The sequence below is a fragment of the Microtus oregoni genome, unplaced genomic scaffold (genome assembly GCF_018167655.1).
Source record: "Microtus oregoni isolate MIOR12 unplaced genomic scaffold, Mior012 000000F_ref0000247, whole genome shotgun sequence".
NCBI classification, from domain to species: domain Eukaryota; kingdom Metazoa; phylum Chordata; class Mammalia; order Rodentia; family Cricetidae; genus Microtus; species Microtus oregoni.
The window spans coordinates 67088100-67105538 of NW_024543059.1; the positions used below are offsets into that span (position 1 = coordinate 67088100).

The following is a 17439-nucleotide window of genomic DNA, read 5'->3' on the forward strand; positions in this document are numbered from 1 at the left end:
TTTATTCAGATAATAAACACTAAGAATCCTAACACATGTTCCCCTATACTCTCCTTATGCTAGTTTTCTGCTCTTTACGTAAAAACATCTCAAAGTCAACAAATTTATAGCCACTGTTCCTATCAAATGGTGATACACCAAAATCCCAATTCTCATGAATTTTAACATATTCAAAGTACATTATTTAACCTAAGACTGAAAAACTGTGCCTTAACTTTATTAAAAAAGATAACCACATCAGTTTAATTACATGTGATACTACCTATTCAATTTATTAAAAATTGTAATAAACATAATAATAAACTAGTGCTCCAAACTTTGACTGTGCATGGGGAAGACACTATGAAGACACAAGAGACTGCCTTGCAATTGGAAGTACAGATTCCTTCTACAGAGATGGAGAAATAAAGGACAATTCTAGTTGTCTAAAAGACAAGTCACTGTACACATTTTATTTACAGTTTTGTACACTGTCTTAATATGAATGGGACTGCTTTTCTACTTGAGCCATTTGTAACCAGAACAAAAGAACCTAAGTAATACAAAGTGTTAAAGTACAGCATAAAGATACAAAAGCAGACATACTAATTCTAGTTAGGAATGTAATTATGGTGTTACATTTTTATAGTCCACAATTATGTTTAGGGATCACACAGACATAGATCACTGATTTGAATGAAATGCATAAATTTGAGCAAAGCTTTGTAGTTACAAAAAAACAAAAAATTACCAAAGAATGCACAAATTTAATGTTTATTCCACGTTTCTGTCATATTCCTGGATCCTTCACCAATGTTACATGAGGAAAAAAAACAAAAGCAAAACAAATGAAAAACTGAAATCAGAATCAGTAATGTTATCAAGGAGGGAAGCAAATAAATTAAACTCTAGCAGCCATCAGCAAGAGGCCAGCAAGGAGAACGCTGTGGAAGGACACGAGGTTGCTGGACAACTGCACGCAGACTCTCACCAGCAAAACACGCTCCTGCACGGAGTGGAGCAGAAACAGATCTTTTCCTGCTAAGGTAACAGAAATGCAAGTTCTTTTTCGAATACTGTGGAAAGGCAAATGTGTGTATCACGGTAATTCTACCCAGCTGTTACAGTGCGGGCCAGGAACACACCTGCGGATTCTGGGGTGGCGTATACTGTAATTCTTTGATTGGGGTAGTGGACACACTAGCAAAAATTGGGGGGGAGGAAGGGAAGAAATGAACACAGAGGTACAAGACAAAGGCGAATGAGACTTCTCTTATATCTTAGCAACATTTAGATGGAATCAAACTTCAGTGCAGTCCACTCTGCTTAGATGAGGCTTTGGTTCAGCTCCCAATCTCGATTGCGTGACGCAGTCTCCTGTGAGAACACTCAGGTGTCTTCTTAAACAACAAACCTATTTTTAGTGGTGGAGCCGCTCTTTGTAGCCGTGTCTGCGTGGGACTGATAACCAATTACTATCTTTGGAGGAAGTCCTAACCTTTCCTTGTATACCCTCCTATAAGACAAAGAAAAAAAAAAGGACCATTAACTCTTCTTTTTTAAAAAGAGTTTTTAAAAAATTCATCCCTTATTAGCCTTTACATTAAGAAATGCTCACAAGAAGCAAAACAAAATATTTTCTTTCAGCATAACTAGAAAAATTAAAAATTAGCATTTACTTTCACAACCATACTTAATCACTTTACACATATTTGTAATCCCACTAGTCTGTGTAAGGAACTACGATTACTACGACTAAAGCAGCTATTACAGTGTCATCTCATACTAGTTGCCAGATTAGTTATTTCAAAAAGTACCTGTTTAGAAGAATTTTAATTCTGCTCTGTGAAATTGAGTCTTTCTCCCTATTTTTGAGTTTCGGTATTTTTTCCCCTAAGAATTGAAAATTCAGATTTCTGAAATTGACAAATGAGGTCCGTGCTCCTTTTCGGGTATTTTGTCAGCTTGTTTTTCATATCCACTCAAAATACATAGCCATGCAGATTGCATTTTTTTCTGTAGCTTTTTGTTGTTTCTTTAGATGTGCTTCATTCCTTGGAAGCTTTTAACACCTGGACGTCTGTGTGTTTGCCCATCCACTCATCCATTTATTTTGAGTCAGCATCTACATAAACCTGGCTCGTTCTAGAACTCACTATATAGACCAGACTAGCCTCAAACTCAAAGATCTACCTGCCTCTGCTTCCCAGGTGCTGGGATAATGTCCAGCCAACTTATGGGCTTTTAAGGAGAGATTTTCTTAATATTGCAGATTAGGTACTCTAATATATATAGCTCATACTCATATACTTAATCCTGTTTAGTACACACATTTCTGTTTTAAAGAAATACAACGTTCCTACAAGTAAATGTTGACACTAAAAGATGAAAAATGACAAGTCAACAATGAATTTCTTTCTTATAAATCACACCTAGAATCAAACTTGATTTTTCTTTTTACCAATTTACATGTAGCCAGAGAAAATTCTAGCAAAATTCTAGAGGGAAGAATGGGGGAGAATGATCACATTTGTAAAGAATAAAACTTACCAGAACAAAATACAAAAACTTATAAACATGTGGGTTCTAAATATGGACAGGAACCATGACTCACTACCTGCACTCAACTGTTCTAGACAGCGCACACCAATGCTGCAAACCCATTCTACAGAGGACAAACACATTCCATGTCAACAGGGTCCAAATTTCTGAGTGTTCATGAAAACATTTACAAAGAAAATAAGTCTGTAAACTCCTAAGTTTTTAAAGCTGGATGTAAAAGACTTCTAGATGTAGTTAATACTGTCCAAGAAGTAGGTAGGTAGAGCAAAACGCACCCTATGTGTGTGACTGCGTCTCTGTTTTCACACTCAGTAGTCCATATTGCTATCTTATCACCTTTAGCTCTAACATTGACAACAGCTCCACATACATCATCGCTGTAGTCATCAAAAGATTCTCCAATAAGGCACAGCAGCTAAAAAAAAAAAATTGAAAAATAAAATCCAAATTACATCAAATATATCATCAACAGTGAAGAAAGCAAAGGTCTCTTTTCTAGGTGTACAGTTAAAAACTTAAAGCAGCTTCTAAATCAAGAGTTGACTTCTTAAACAGGCAAAGGCAAGTTGCCAAGTTTGAAGCCATTTTGATCTACAGAGACAAAAAAAAAAACCCAAAGCAAATAAATAAAAATAACTGATTCTTAATTTTTTGTTGTTGCTATTTTGTTGGGGATGGAGGCAGGACATGCATGCCATAGCAAACTAATACAAGAGAACAATTTGCAGCAGTTGGTTCTCCCATTCCATCCAGTAGGTTCTAGGAATTGAACTCAGGCGGTTAGATTGGCAGCAAGCCCCGTCTGACCTGTGGGCCACAGACCAACCTATGAACTGACTTTTAAAATGTCTAAATTTTACTAATTTATATTGCTTTTTGTCTTGGCTTAAAAAAAAATTCAAATGTTTTAACATTTTTTGCAAATTGGTCACAAACAAAAGTGATCTCATTAATATCCATCTGCTCAGCTGCTTAGCATGTTGGCAAACAATCATTAGCGAGATGACAGAAACAGCTACCCATTTAACTGCCATGTTCTAACAGTTTCAAAGCAGAGTTAGTGGCATTAAACACATTTAACATTATTGAGAAACTGTCACTACCATTGCCATAGTTTTTTTCAACCTACAAAACCGAAATGTTCTTTTTCCTACGGCAGCAGGCCTCAACCTGGGGTTCACGTCCCATTTGGGACAACCCTTTCACATATGGTTGCCTAAGACCATATCAGAAACCATAGGTATTTACACTGCAATTCTTAACAGTAAAAACATTAAAGTTATGAAGTAGCAACAAAAATAATTTTATAGTTGGGGTCAGCATAACATGATTAAGTATTAGAAGGTCGCAGCATCGGGAACACTGAGAACCACTGTCTTCTGGGATTTCCTCACTCTCCTCCAAAGAGTAAATAAATCTTCGCTTTAAAATATTACTGATACACACATGTAAGTGCTTATTTGCTTTGTTAGTGTCAACTATAAATCAGGTATTGAGTACAAGTGGTGACAAAAATGCCTGACTTCATAAAACCGAAGTGCTAAAAGAATCACATCAAAACACACACTAAAGAATGTTAATCAACAACTTTACTGCTCGATTAGAGATTTCAATTTTTTTTTTTTTTTTTTTTTTGAGACAGGGTTTCTCTGTGGCTTTGGAGCCTGTCCTGGAACTAGCTCTGTTGACCAGGCTGGTCTCGAACTCACAGAGATCCACCTGCCTCTGCCTCCCGAGTGCTGGGATTAAAGGCGTGCGCCACCATCACCTGGCGAGATTCAAAATTTTATAATTTTTAATTAGCAATGCTATAAATGGGTTGTAAAAGTTTAATCACAAAATGTGAGAGCCTATCATTTTTGGTTAATGAAACGACGGGCAGTTGACTGTAGAAGGTGGAGTGGATGTCAATCACTTTTTATCTGACTTGTAGAATAATAAAAGCCATTCATGGAATTCACATGTATATGATATTCCCATGATAGAAAAAAAAAGGTTATTTGCTGTATAGCACATGTTTATATAAGCACATCACTCAAAGGCTGGAGGCAGTAGGATCCTGAGCTCTAGTCCCAGACGAGCAGTAGAACACTCTTCTAAGAAGAGGGTTGGGATGATCTTCCAGCAGGAAAGGTCACACCTACACCTAAGCACTGCCCTTCATCTGTCTCCATGTATTTTTATTTTCACCATGGCATCTTCATACCTGTCATTGTTTGCACTCCCCACAGCTGGATCCCTTTCTCTTACCCCCTCCCTACTACATGTATTCACTGGCCTATTTCCCACCTCATTAGGTCTTGTTAGTTTCATGACCTATAAACACACATGATGGAACAAACACACACACATATATGTTTTAAACCTAAGCTCTACATATGAAAGAAAACATGCCACATATTTCTAAGTTTGGCTTATTTTGGTTAACACAATACTTTCCAGTTACATCCAAAACAAAACAAAAGCCTCAGGAATCTGAATCTTGAACAAGGACTATACTAATTTCTATTTTGTTCCAATTTTAGTGTATACAATGCCATGTGAGCACAAGGACTTTTCTAGAACAGGAAGCCTGAGTAAACACCAAAGAAAATACATCCTAAAGCTGGTCTGTAATTTTAAAGCCTTACTGTCTCTAGCCAAAAGCGATCGAGGTCACTTCGTCTCTGCTGCTTGTTCAATGTAATTAGCCATCGACCACCCCGTTTGTTCTTCTCATCTTCCCACATAGGCTCAATACCATCCTACAAAATAACAACACAATTAGACTCAGCAAGCAACCACACTGACAACTTTTCTTTTAGTCCCTACACCCCTGCAGTTGGTATAGCCTTTAAAAGCACACAGGAACTGTGTGCCAGAGGCATTCGACTACAGGAGAGTGCCACTCATCATTTAACCATCAGACCCTCAGGTCTCACTTCATCTGAAGGATCTTTAAGTTCCTGAGAAGCAGACACCTTTCAGAAGCTACATTAGAAATTATGTAATATGAGCCAATTAAAGTCCTATCCTAGCACCTGACAAAGGTCTGTTTACAAATATCTCATGGGTTAAAAATGAGTTGACGAAGTCAGTCTACGAGTATATCCAGGAAGGGCTGCACAGGATTAGCAAGGCTCAAAGTCAATCCCAGGATGTACCCATGAGTAACTATGTCACCAGACTAGTGTACTCAAGCCTGGTAAAGCCAACTGCCTGAATTTGTGGCCAGTTCTTACAAATACCTGAATGCTCTGGTCCTGTAATAAATATAAACAATCATTGATTAGGCATACCTTAAAAAGTGAGTAGTCACAGCCAGGCATTAAATTACTAGACAACTGGATATGGTTGTATAGACTAGGTAAAAGAAAATAATAATTAAAAACATAATATGTAATGCAGGATTTGGGTGCTTACATAGATATATATACAAACACACATATACACATATTTGGAAAATATGAAAAAACAAAAGTTTATGTATATTTATTTGTTTTCCTTTTTGACTCTAATATCTGAAATGGACAAAACCAGTCTTAATAATGATTACATTTAAGAAATTTTATAACATAGATAACTACAAAGAACTATCTCAAATGACTTTATTTTAACAAAAATATATCTATACATTTGTTTGTGAATTGGAAGAAAATGAAAACAAACCACCCAGACTGAATGGTTTAATCAACTTATCATCTCAGCAAGTATCCAGGTATAAACACAACTCCAACTCCAAAAATGGTTCCAGGTCGGTCACACCTGAACGCTGGGGAGCTTGGGCACATACCAAGCTCAGAGCCATATACCAACAGTTGGACCTGTATTTCCAAAATACTTAAACCATGGAACAGTATTTGAGATGTTTGATATTCACTGCCTGGCGGGAGAAAACGCTTCTCACTTATCTCTTGCAGTCTCTTAGAGTAAAACTGGACTATCTTTAACACTGGATGGCAGACATTATCTCAGTTACAGGTCTGCAAACTTTCAATGGCATTAAACGAGGCACGCTCCTATGCTAACTTTAATTTTTGTCCAGCAATATTTTAGACAATTTTAAGAAAGAATTCTACATTTTATCAAATTACACAGATAATCCAGCTTGAATAAGATAGCATTATGCATAAGGTATCTAATGGTTCACTATTCCCAAACTACAACCTCAAGAATCTTAATATTATACGGACTAGATTAAAGCAAAATGGACTAAAGAATTGTTTAAATAAAATCTGCTACAAAAGAGTAAGAAATAAATAAGTAGCCTAATATGTACAGAAAAGTAAAGGATTCTTTCCAATCTCTCAGTTACAGTACCCAATGGTTTAGCTTATATTAACTAAACTGTGGGTCTGTGTTCTACAAGACAACAAATAAGAAACACAATTATATAAACTCGTAAAAGCCAAACAATCCAGATTACATGCAAATATGACTGGAGGTAGGGTTCAAGACTCTTCTTTTCCTTAGTAGGAAACTAGAGAGCTTTTTTTTTTTGTTTTTGTTTTTTTGAGACAGGGTTTCTCTGTGTAGCTTTAGAGCCTGTCTTAGAACTAGGTCTTGTAGAGCAGGCTAGCCTCAAATTCAGAGTTTCCCAAGTGCTGAAATTAAGTGTGTGCCACCACGTCTTTAGTTGAGAGTTTCTTTTCGTGTGTGTAAAAGGTTTCGTTGTAGTTACTTAAGAGTCTTGGAGTAAGCACAATTAGAGTATAAAAACCCCTTGATGCTTTCAAGAACTCCAATTAATTAGAAAACTAATTAATTAGCAGAGCTTAAATATACTTGTATCATAAAAACACTACAATGTTCTTAGTAGAAAAAGTGAATTCAAGAGTTTTATTCATTTTATACTTTGCCTTTTTTAATGATGCAATGTATATTAAATGTCTATTCTAAGGCAAGCATTGGAAATACATTGAATACTGACTGTGCCCTTGAAAAACATACAGCTGTGAATTACATGACTATAACCCATTTTTTGTATGCAATTCAGCATGTATATGAACTTAACAAATATATAGACTAGGTAACTTCGAGGTAACTCAAAGCATTCTAAAATTTTGCCTTTCACATTCTTAAACAGTATTTCCCTATATATTCTCCAAGGAAATCAAGAAAACTTTGGAGGAGTTGGAATGCAGCTCAATGGTACAGCACCTGCCTATCACATTTAAGTTTCCATATCTAATCCTCAGAAAACAAAGACTAAGCTTCTAAGGCATAGGCGGTGTACATGTGCTATGCCTTGGGAGGTAAAGGTTAGTTCTAGGACATCCTCAACAACTTAGTTACATCCTGTCCTAAACACACACTTCTCAAAAAAGACTTTCAGCTTATATTCTACTTTAAAATCGTGTAAAACTTTACAATTCCAAGTCAACATTTTCCTACACTGCAAACTAAACCTAAAAGATAAAATATCTATTACTTTAACAAATTACGATAAAATTGATGAACTAACATCGCAGATACCATCATTCTCTTGACACGTCTCTGAATTCTAATCACTTCGGCTTTTGGTATCCTGAGCAGGGGAATTCCAGGTATCGTACTGAAAACTGCAGAAATAAGGCTCTCCAGACCCAGTTATGACACAAATATATCTAGGTGACTGCACATGGGAACAAATTTCAAAAATGTCAAAAATTCTAAGACTGTAAAAAGAGGATTCTCACAGAAAAATGAGGAACAAAGACTATTCAAATCTAAAGAGCTGACTATAAAAACCCTGTTTCTGCTGCTTGTGGGGGTGCTGGAGATCAAACATAGGGCTTTTGTAGAGACTAAACAATGTATAGTAAAAGTATAATCACCAGTTCAAACATTTGTGAAGAGACAGATACACTTCATCTTTCATTTTGTGAATGATGCAAGATTAAAAAAATTATACAACTTAAAAAAGTATAAATATCTTAATTACTTACGCCCAAAAGTCTTCAACAGTATCAAACTTAGAGATCAATCGAAGGTTTGCTTGCCAAGTTTTGCTTTTATCATTTTTAAAAAACCAGAGTGCCCACCTAAAAATAAAAAGCCAACATATAAAAAAGTTGTTTACCCATATTCATAGGAGAATTATTTACTAGTCAAAAGGCAGAAATGTCCATCAGTAAGAAAATGATGTCAAATTATAGCACTGACATACAATAGAAAACAATTCACCCTTCAAGAGGAAATTCTGACACTCAGTATAACAAGGATGAATTCCAAGACCATGGGATCGTGTGAAATAATACCACCCAACACACACACACACACACACACCCCTCTATGACTCTACCTACATGAAGTGCCTAAGGTAGTCAGATTCAAGGAACAAAAGTGAGGCCAAGGGCTGGAGAAAATGGTGCTGGCACTTATTTAATTAACTAGTTTCAGCTTAAAAGATGAAAAAAGGGTTAGGGAAATAGCACAGCAGGCAAATGCACTTACAGTGGAAGCCTGGTGACTGAGTTTGCACAACTGGAACCCAGGTAAAAGCCAGTTTTGGTTTGTCCTGTGATCTCCTGTTTGTGCTGTGACACAGGAAAACCTTTAGATATGTAGATGCATATACACAAAACTAAACATATTTTAGGCGAGGGAGGTCTAAGACAGGGTTTCTCTGTGTAACCCTGGCTGTTCTCAAATTCTCTTTGTGGCCAGGCTTGCCTCTATGCTAGCTCTAAAGGACATTCTCTACGGATGAAAACAGGTTCTGTTACAGAACAGTGTGAGTGCAACTCACATCACTAAGCTGTGGATCTGAAAGGTTAAGAGGGGCCGGACAGGTGGCCCAGTGGTTGAAGGCTCTAGCTACTCTTCAGTGGACCCAGGTTAATTCCCAGCACCCTCATGGTGGTTCACAATTATCTTTAACTAGCTCCAGGATCTGATGCCCTCTCATGGCCTCCATAGGCAGTATATACACACAGTGGGTGCACAATCATACATGGCAGGGCGAACACCCACCCATATGCATAAAAATTAATCTAAAATGTTAAAAAAGAAATAAAGTTTAAGATAAACTGTTATTTGAACTTTACTATGTATATTTAATAGAAAAAATTTTAAAAGTAGTTTTTATTACAAAAGCAAACAATAGTTTTCATATTTTTCATTTAAAAAGCATGGATTTTAGCTGGGAAAATAGTGCTTTACTAGTATATGCGAGGCCCTAGGTTTTGATCCTAAGCTCCACAATTAAAAATAAATATAACATTGTATATCAACTACATAACAGATTCACTGCAAAACAGACAATTATAGTGTACAAAATATGATAGCAGTTAAGAACAATTGTTTAAAGGCAAAATAGAGCAGAAATTAGCTAAAAGGAAAAAGGGGAGCAGAGAAGGGGGAAATCATTAAATGTTACGTTGTGGTCTAACACACTGAAAAATAAAGTTAAACAGATCTACAGATATGTTTTGAAATAATGTATGACAATTTCTGTATACTTGTGTATGCTTCTGGCTAAAAGTTTTACTTCTATAGTTTATAGAAGCCTTACACACACACACATGTTTCTAAGGGTAATAAATTCTTACTCCCTGAAATACTATACAGTCATCTCTCAGTACCCTTAGGTTTGACATGCTCTATACAAGCAACTCAGATACAAGCAACTTCAGAAAATATTTGGGGAAAGCACTTGCATACATTCTGAAGAGGATTTTTCCCTGTACAATACAACTCAACAATCATTCAGAGTGTCTACACTGTTGATGTGGGATTCCCTTCTGTATGCTGTGAATGTTTCGTTACTATTGGTTAATAAAGAAGCCACTTTGAGCCTATAGCAGGGCAGAATAAAGCCAGACAGAAAATCTGAACATAAATATAGAGAAAGTAGGCGAAGTCAAAGAGACATCATGTAGCTACTGAAGGATGCTGGAATGTTAATCAGTAAGCCACAGTCTTGTGATGATACACAGACTAATAGAAATGGGTTAATTTAAGATATAAGAGTTAGTTAATAAGAAGCCTAAGCTAATAGGCCAAGCAGGGTTTCTCTGCCTATAAGATGGCACCCATACATTTGTGGCTAACACGCATGGCCAGCCACACACTTTGGGTCTGGGTGCTTGTAAACCCACTCGGGGTTAGGAGGAAAGTAGCCGAGAGCATGCCTGCTGTTCAGCACCCCCTCCTGGGCAAGCGGCTGGATTGGCATGCACAGGCAGGAAAGCATGGTGGATTCTAGCTGCCATACACGAAGACATTTCCAGGCTGCACAGCACATTGCATGGCAGACTTAGCATTTACTTAAGACACAAAGGGTTTATGTGCATACAGTCTTTTCCAAAGTTAAGGTGGTCAGCATGGCTCCCACGCAGCAGTACTAGAGCTGGCGGTAAACATACCTCTGCCATATTGAAAGGCAAAGAGAGGTGGGACCAGCATCCAGGGCTGAAGCAACCATACTGCTTACCATTTTAAAATGTTCCATGTCAGAAAATGATTACAGATATGCAATATAGACAGATTCAGATAAAAATGACCTCTGAATGGGTAACAGTGTTGGGTAAATGTATATAGGCTTGGAACAGAGAAGAAAGAATAGAGACGGTTATAAAAAGAAAAAAGGATTAAAAAATACAACCGAGTCTTTAAAGAGACAGTAAAAGTAAAAGAGTACAGTCCGTCATATATTAAAGGAGTAGAAAAAAATAAGCCATATAAAGATGGAATATACACAGAGAATTATGTATACTATTGTCTTTATATTTTTTGACTGCAGAGAGACATTTCATTGTGGGAGCTGCTAAGCTAAACCAACATATATGCTTTAAAGGTATCTTTAAATATTTGGGTCTAAGGATGTGCTGCTTTGTTTTGTTTTTTGGTTTTTCGAGACAGGGTTTTTCTGTGGCTTTGGAGTCTGTCCTGGAACTAGCTCTGTAGACCAGGCTGGTCTCGAACTCAGAGATCCACCTGCCTCTGCCTCCCGACTGCTGGGATTAAAGGTGTGCACCACCATCGCCTGGCAGGATATGCTGCTTTGGAAAAAAGGTTCTGGTTTTGCTTCCACAGAGGATAGAAAGCTGTGGATTCTTTACCAATTAATACGGTTTGATCAAATAAGACCCTGTGAAGCAATGCCCAGATGGAGCTACCATACAGGATACCCCCAAAAGTCCTGATCAACAGCACCCCCATCAGCAGGAAGTATTCTAGAAAACAGCACCAAACACCCTAAATGACTGTTTATAAATATTTGTTTACATTTAAAAGGGGATATGTTATAGAGATGAATAGTTTGCATTGGTATGGATCTTGGTTTATCGCTACAAATTTAAGGTCAATTTTGTTATGTGTGTATTTCTACCCTTGATTAAGGTACTATGTTTGTGCAGCTCATTTAAAAATGTAATATAATTATATTATAATTAATATAATAGTCAAGCCTGTAGTCATGTTAGGTTTTCTAGGTGTAGAGAAATATTTCAGATGGATAGGTATTCTTCAAACTTTTCAAAGACTAAAAGAATATGGCATTTAAGCCGGGCGGTGGTGGCGCACGCCTTTAATCCCAGCACTCGGGAGGCAGAGGCAGGCGGATCTCTGTGAGTTCGAGACCAGCCTGGTCTACAAGAGCTAGTTCCAGGACAGGTTCCAAAGCTACAGAGAAACCCTGTCTCGAAAAAACCAAAAAAAAAAAAAAAAAAAAAAAGAATATGGCATTTAAAATGTTTTAACAACTTAGGACTTTTATAACAATGAGATACATCTGCTGCTGGCAGCATCAATCTGCTTCAAGAGGATGATGGGCATCGTAGAGGCTCCTTATGGAGTTTTTTTAGTCATTTGGACAAGAAACTGCTCTTGCCTGGACTGCTTGATAATATGCTGTACGAACTGGACATGCAGGACCCACAGAAAAATGACTGCTTAACTTGCCTAAAGGTTAAGACAGTCCTTCAGGGTTCCTGCTTCATGAAAGAGTCTGTCAAACTTTCTTCAGGATACAGAAGAAAGTGACTGACAAACTGCCAATAGAAGCCAAACAGTCTTTCAAATTTCCTGCTTCATGGAAATAAGTCTGCCGGATACTATGGGTCTACAGGCTGAAGATGGGTGCCCCCAATGTTATATAAGAACTTTGGGAAAGGAGATGTCTCTGTCAATTCTAGAGTTTTGGAAATTGCTAACAATGTACTTCATGTTAATTTAGGTAATATTATATCCTTCTGGGGCCTCTGAAGAGTTGGAAAAAAATACAGTTTTCTTTGGTTATGATAAAGGATAAATTAGATATAAAACTTTTGACTCATGAAGACAGGACAGATGATAGAATATTTTCCTTAATTTGTCAAATGTAAATGGAGTAAACATTATAACTATAATTTTTGCTTGATACCGATTTTATTATATGTAATTTTACTATATTAGAGTTAAAACCTTCCTTTTCATTTAGACAGAAAAGAGGAGGTGATGTGGGATTCCCCTCTGTATGCTGTGAACTCATTTTATTGCCACTGGTTAATAAAGAAGCTGGTTTGGGCCTATGGCAGGGCAGAATAAAGCCAGGTGGAAAATCTGAATAGAGAGATATAAAGAGAAAGTAGGCAGAGTCAAAGAGACGCCAAGTAACTGCTGAAGGAGACAAATGCCGAGCTTTACCCACTATGCTACAATACACAGAATGATAAAAGTTAATATAATGTGTAAGAGTTAGTCAATAAGAAGCCTAAGCTAATAGGCCAAGCAGTATTTTAATTAATATAGTTCCTATGTGATTATTTCAGGTCTGGGAGGCCGGGAAACAAACGGTCTCCATTTACATACTGTGTGAGGTAGTATAATCTAGAGATCACTCTAAAAAGCATCTTTTCAAATAAACCTCAGCCTACAAAAATTATCTCAGTTGCATGTGGTAGCTCAAACTTGAACTCAATCCTAAAACTCAATGGGCTCATAGAGGACAACTGGAAGCAATCCTGGACCACTTAGTGAGTGCCAAGCTATGTTGGGCTACAGTATAAGCACCTTTCTCACTAAATTCCTATCTGTTTACATGTCCTTTACATAGTCTACATATAAAACACATCTACTGTTTAACCTAATACCGTTTTGAATGGTGATATAAATGAGCCATTTTTTCTCCACTTTGACTTGAAAAACTGAAAACCTATACTTATTTCTTGGGGGGGGGGGGATGAATAAGCCTATTACTTAAAATTATGAGTATTCAGTATAAAAATTATAATTATTTTGCAAAAAAGTTTGCAGCTGTTGCAGTAAGCTTGACAATTACACAAAACAATAGTATTTCTGGTAAGTTTAGAGGTGATACGTTTGATGCTCTAAATGAAATGTGTCCACATTTTTAGGATAAGCATAATTCACTGGACTATTTATTCTCAGAGCAATCAATAAATCATGCTACAAGAGTCATACACAGAGAACACCACAAGTGATCAAAGGAATATGGAAATGTTCTAAACTTCAATAAAGAAGTACATACACAGTAAGAAACCTGGTTTCCCACTTCAGACTGGCACCCATCTGGTCTGAACAACTTATACACATGTGGGCACAAAACAGCTCTGACCAGCACACACCACACTACCAGAGAAACCAAACACACTTTATATACACTGTTCTCTGCTCATTAATAAATCCTGTAATTGTTAAGGGTTTAAAAGAAAACACAAGGGACTGGAGAGATAGCTCAGTGGTTAAGGCACCGCCTGCTCTTCCAAAGGTCCTGAGTTCAATTCCCAGCAACCACATGGTGGCTCACAACCATCTGTAATGAGATCTGGTGTCCTCTTCTGGCCTGCAGGCAGAGCACTGAGAATACATACATACTATGTAGACATGATAAATAAATCTTTTAAAAAATAAAACACAAAAACTAACAAATTTATGGTAAGTCGGTAATGATTCAAGTATCAAATGTACTTTACAAAAAAAAGATTAGAACTTATAAAGAAACTGAAATCTCTTAGGAGATCCACTAAGATTGAGTAAATCTGTTTATTTTCCGTGACCTCACTTCTTTCGAGTACTAAGGTGTGGATTACTTCCCTCCATAAGAGTAAACTAATAACTCTGCTCAGATGACTAAACGACAGAGTAAGGTGTGTGTGTGTGTGTGTGTGTGTATGCGCGCGCATGTCTGGTGCCATGGACTTGTGAAGGTGGACTGGATCCCCTGAAACGCGAGTTACTGGCGGTTGTGAGATCCACTGGAGTCCTGTGAAGCAAACCCGGGTCCTCTGCAAGAGCAATCAGTGCCTGTAACCATGGAGATCCAACCCCTAGGGGTAGCATTCATAAAACACCACAAAAAGGACAAAATGAACTTTAGGGTTCTGGTATTGTGCTATCACCTTGAATTTTATCAACTTTTTATGATTTGTTTTTGCAAAACTGAGGGCCAAACCTAGAAATTTACACTTGCTAGGCAAACGCTCTACTACTGAGCTACATCCCTAGTCCTCATCCTATTTTTCTTGTAAAGACCATTTAGGAACAGTGACAATCCTCACCATCATACAGAATTAATTATGCTCCTCACTAAGGGCAGATACACTGAATCAAGGGTCTCTCCTATGAAGAAACATTTTACCTATCATTTTAGTATGTCAACAATATGATAAAGAAGGACAAAAATATGACAATTACAAACAAGCCTGCAGACTTTCAAAGTAAATTCAGTGAAATTTCTGTCTCAGGCAAACATACATAGAAACTAGAAACTGGGCCTTCATAAGTCAGTTCCAATGTACTTTTCTCCAGGTTCATGTACATTTCAAGGTTCCATTTTCTTTCCACCATCAGTTGTCAGTGAAGTAAAAATTATTTTCATTACATAATCTGAAAAACCAGTTAACTAAACCAGAAACAGACTGGGAGGTATAGGTATAGCTAGAGAAAACTTTTTTTTTTTTTTTTTTTTTGATTTTTGGAGACAGGGTTTTTCTCTGTAGCTTTTGGTTCCTGTCCTGGAACTAGCTCTTGTAGACCAGGCTGGCCTCGAACTCACAGAGATCCGCCTGCCTCTGCCTCCCGAGTGCTGGGATTAAAGGTGTGCGCCACCACCGCCCGGCTTAGAGAAAACTTTATAGGGAACTCTCACCCATCTTCCCGTCGCACTGTTAAATTAGTCTCCATCTCATCTCAATGTGCCAACCTCCTCTCACCTCCACACACCCATCTCCTTTCTCAGTCTGCCTTTGCTGTCCATTTTAGCTTCCTATGTGCTATACACTTTTCCAATGTTTCAATCTCTCATTCCTTCACCTATACTTTACTAAAATCTTTGTTGAAGTCAGCAAAGAGTTATTATTTTAATTGTCCAACCCAACACAAACTGTGGAACCTTGACTCAGCCATGTTCCTGGTTCTCATGGTCGACCACTGTCTTATTTTTATGATTCTATCCTTCAGAGAAGCATTCCTTCTCCTAACAAAAATCCTCTGAGGGATGATACCTGAGCATGTATGCCTAAATCCATTCCTACCGAGTCCGTGGTGAGAAGCTCACCTGTTCTGAAGAGGGTGTTTGATATAGTGCTCTGGGTTGGCAACCTCCTGACTGGATTCTGTTTTCTCCTCTTCCGCAGGTGGGGGATTAGTAGTAGGGGTGGTTTCCTAATGGAAAATAATACACAGTAAAATTTTTAAGTTTTTTAAACAAAGCCACGACAGCATACGATAAACACATTTTATACAAAGAATTAGACTACAAACCAACCTCTAGAACAATTAGACCGCTTTTCATTAAGACAAAAACGCTTCTCAAATTTAAGTGATTTTTATAAAAAAAAAAATGTAGTTACCCTATTTGCACACTTTTAGACCATCAATTATATATAAAATTAAATGACTCAACTTTTTTTTTTTTTGGTTTTTCAAGACAGGATTTCTCTGTAGCTTTGGAACCTGTCCTGGAACTAGCTCTTGTAGACCAGGCTGGTCTCGAACTAACAGAGATCCACCTGCCTCTGCCTCCCGACTGCTGGGATTAAAGGCGTGCGCTGCCACCACCGGGCTCAATTTTCTTAATATGTTAAAATATTTTATTTTTTTGAGACAGGGTCTCATTAATATAGCCCTGGCTGGACTAGAAGGAGATTTGCTTATTTCTGCATCCTAAGTGCTAGGATTAAAATCATATGCCATGACATACAACTAAGCACATTCACTTTTAAAATGTTGCTTCCTACAGAGTACAGATGGTGGAGCTGCACTGCATTTATATATTTAAAAAAAAATTTTTTTAAATGGGCATGGTGCTTTGCATCTGTAATTGAAGGACTTGGGAGGCTAAATCAAGACTCAATGTTCCAAGCCAGCCTATGCTGTCTAGCCATTTTGAGGTCAGTCTGTGCAACTTTGTGAAACCCTGTCTCAAAAATCAATGTAGCTGAGGCTGGTTTCCAGCTCACCATTGTAGTAGATGATGATGATGACCTTGCGTTTTGGGACTACCAGTGCACCCACCATGAATGCCTGCTTTTTCCAACCACATCTGAAACACCCACATTTTACCAGGATTGTCAGATTTGAACGGATTTGAACAAAAAAAGTAAAGGCTAACAATAGATTATGGCTACTCTCTAACACATTTTTAACCTAAGAGACAGGCTGCCCTTGAATGGCCACGGTATATAAGTAATCACACACAGGCAGACCAGAGAAGAGCAAAGCCATAAAGTGGTGTTGTGTTATCTACAGAATCATGAACAATAACTGAGAGCAGTATGGTCATAGAACTGAAGAGTTTGGGCAGTATGCTACAGAGACTATGACGGCCTCAGATGTCAAGTTAAAGTACACCTCATCGTTTAAGCAGTGGAAGCCACTATCAGGTCAGAGAGATTAAATACCCATAGCAAGTAAGGGAAGAGAAAAATACCATCAGTTCAAGCACAGAAGAATAAACTTGGTTTTAGATCAGCTAAGTTTATAGGGGTCAAATAA

The 17439-nt window shown here is 37.5% G+C and overlaps 1 protein-coding gene across 1 annotated transcript in view; it reads right to left on the minus strand.

The window, feature by feature from the left end:
- Positions 1 to 426: 426 nt before the first annotated feature.
- Positions 427 to 17439, minus strand: part of Eif4e (eukaryotic translation initiation factor 4E) — a 34115-nt gene continuing 17102 nt past the window's right edge. The window contains exons 2-7 of the mRNA XM_041656538.1: positions 16001 to 16107; positions 8448 to 8543; positions 5820 to 5883; positions 5172 to 5285; positions 2817 to 2956; positions 427 to 1495 (exon numbers count right to left, since the gene is read on the minus strand). Of these exons, the coding sequence (XP_041512472.1) occupies positions 1381 to 1495; positions 2817 to 2956; positions 5172 to 5285; positions 5820 to 5883; positions 8448 to 8543; positions 16001 to 16107 (636 nt within the window). The 3' untranslated portion in view covers positions 427 to 1380. The remainder of the gene's footprint in view (positions 1496 to 2816; positions 2957 to 5171; positions 5286 to 5819; positions 5884 to 8447; positions 8544 to 16000; positions 16108 to 17439) is intronic.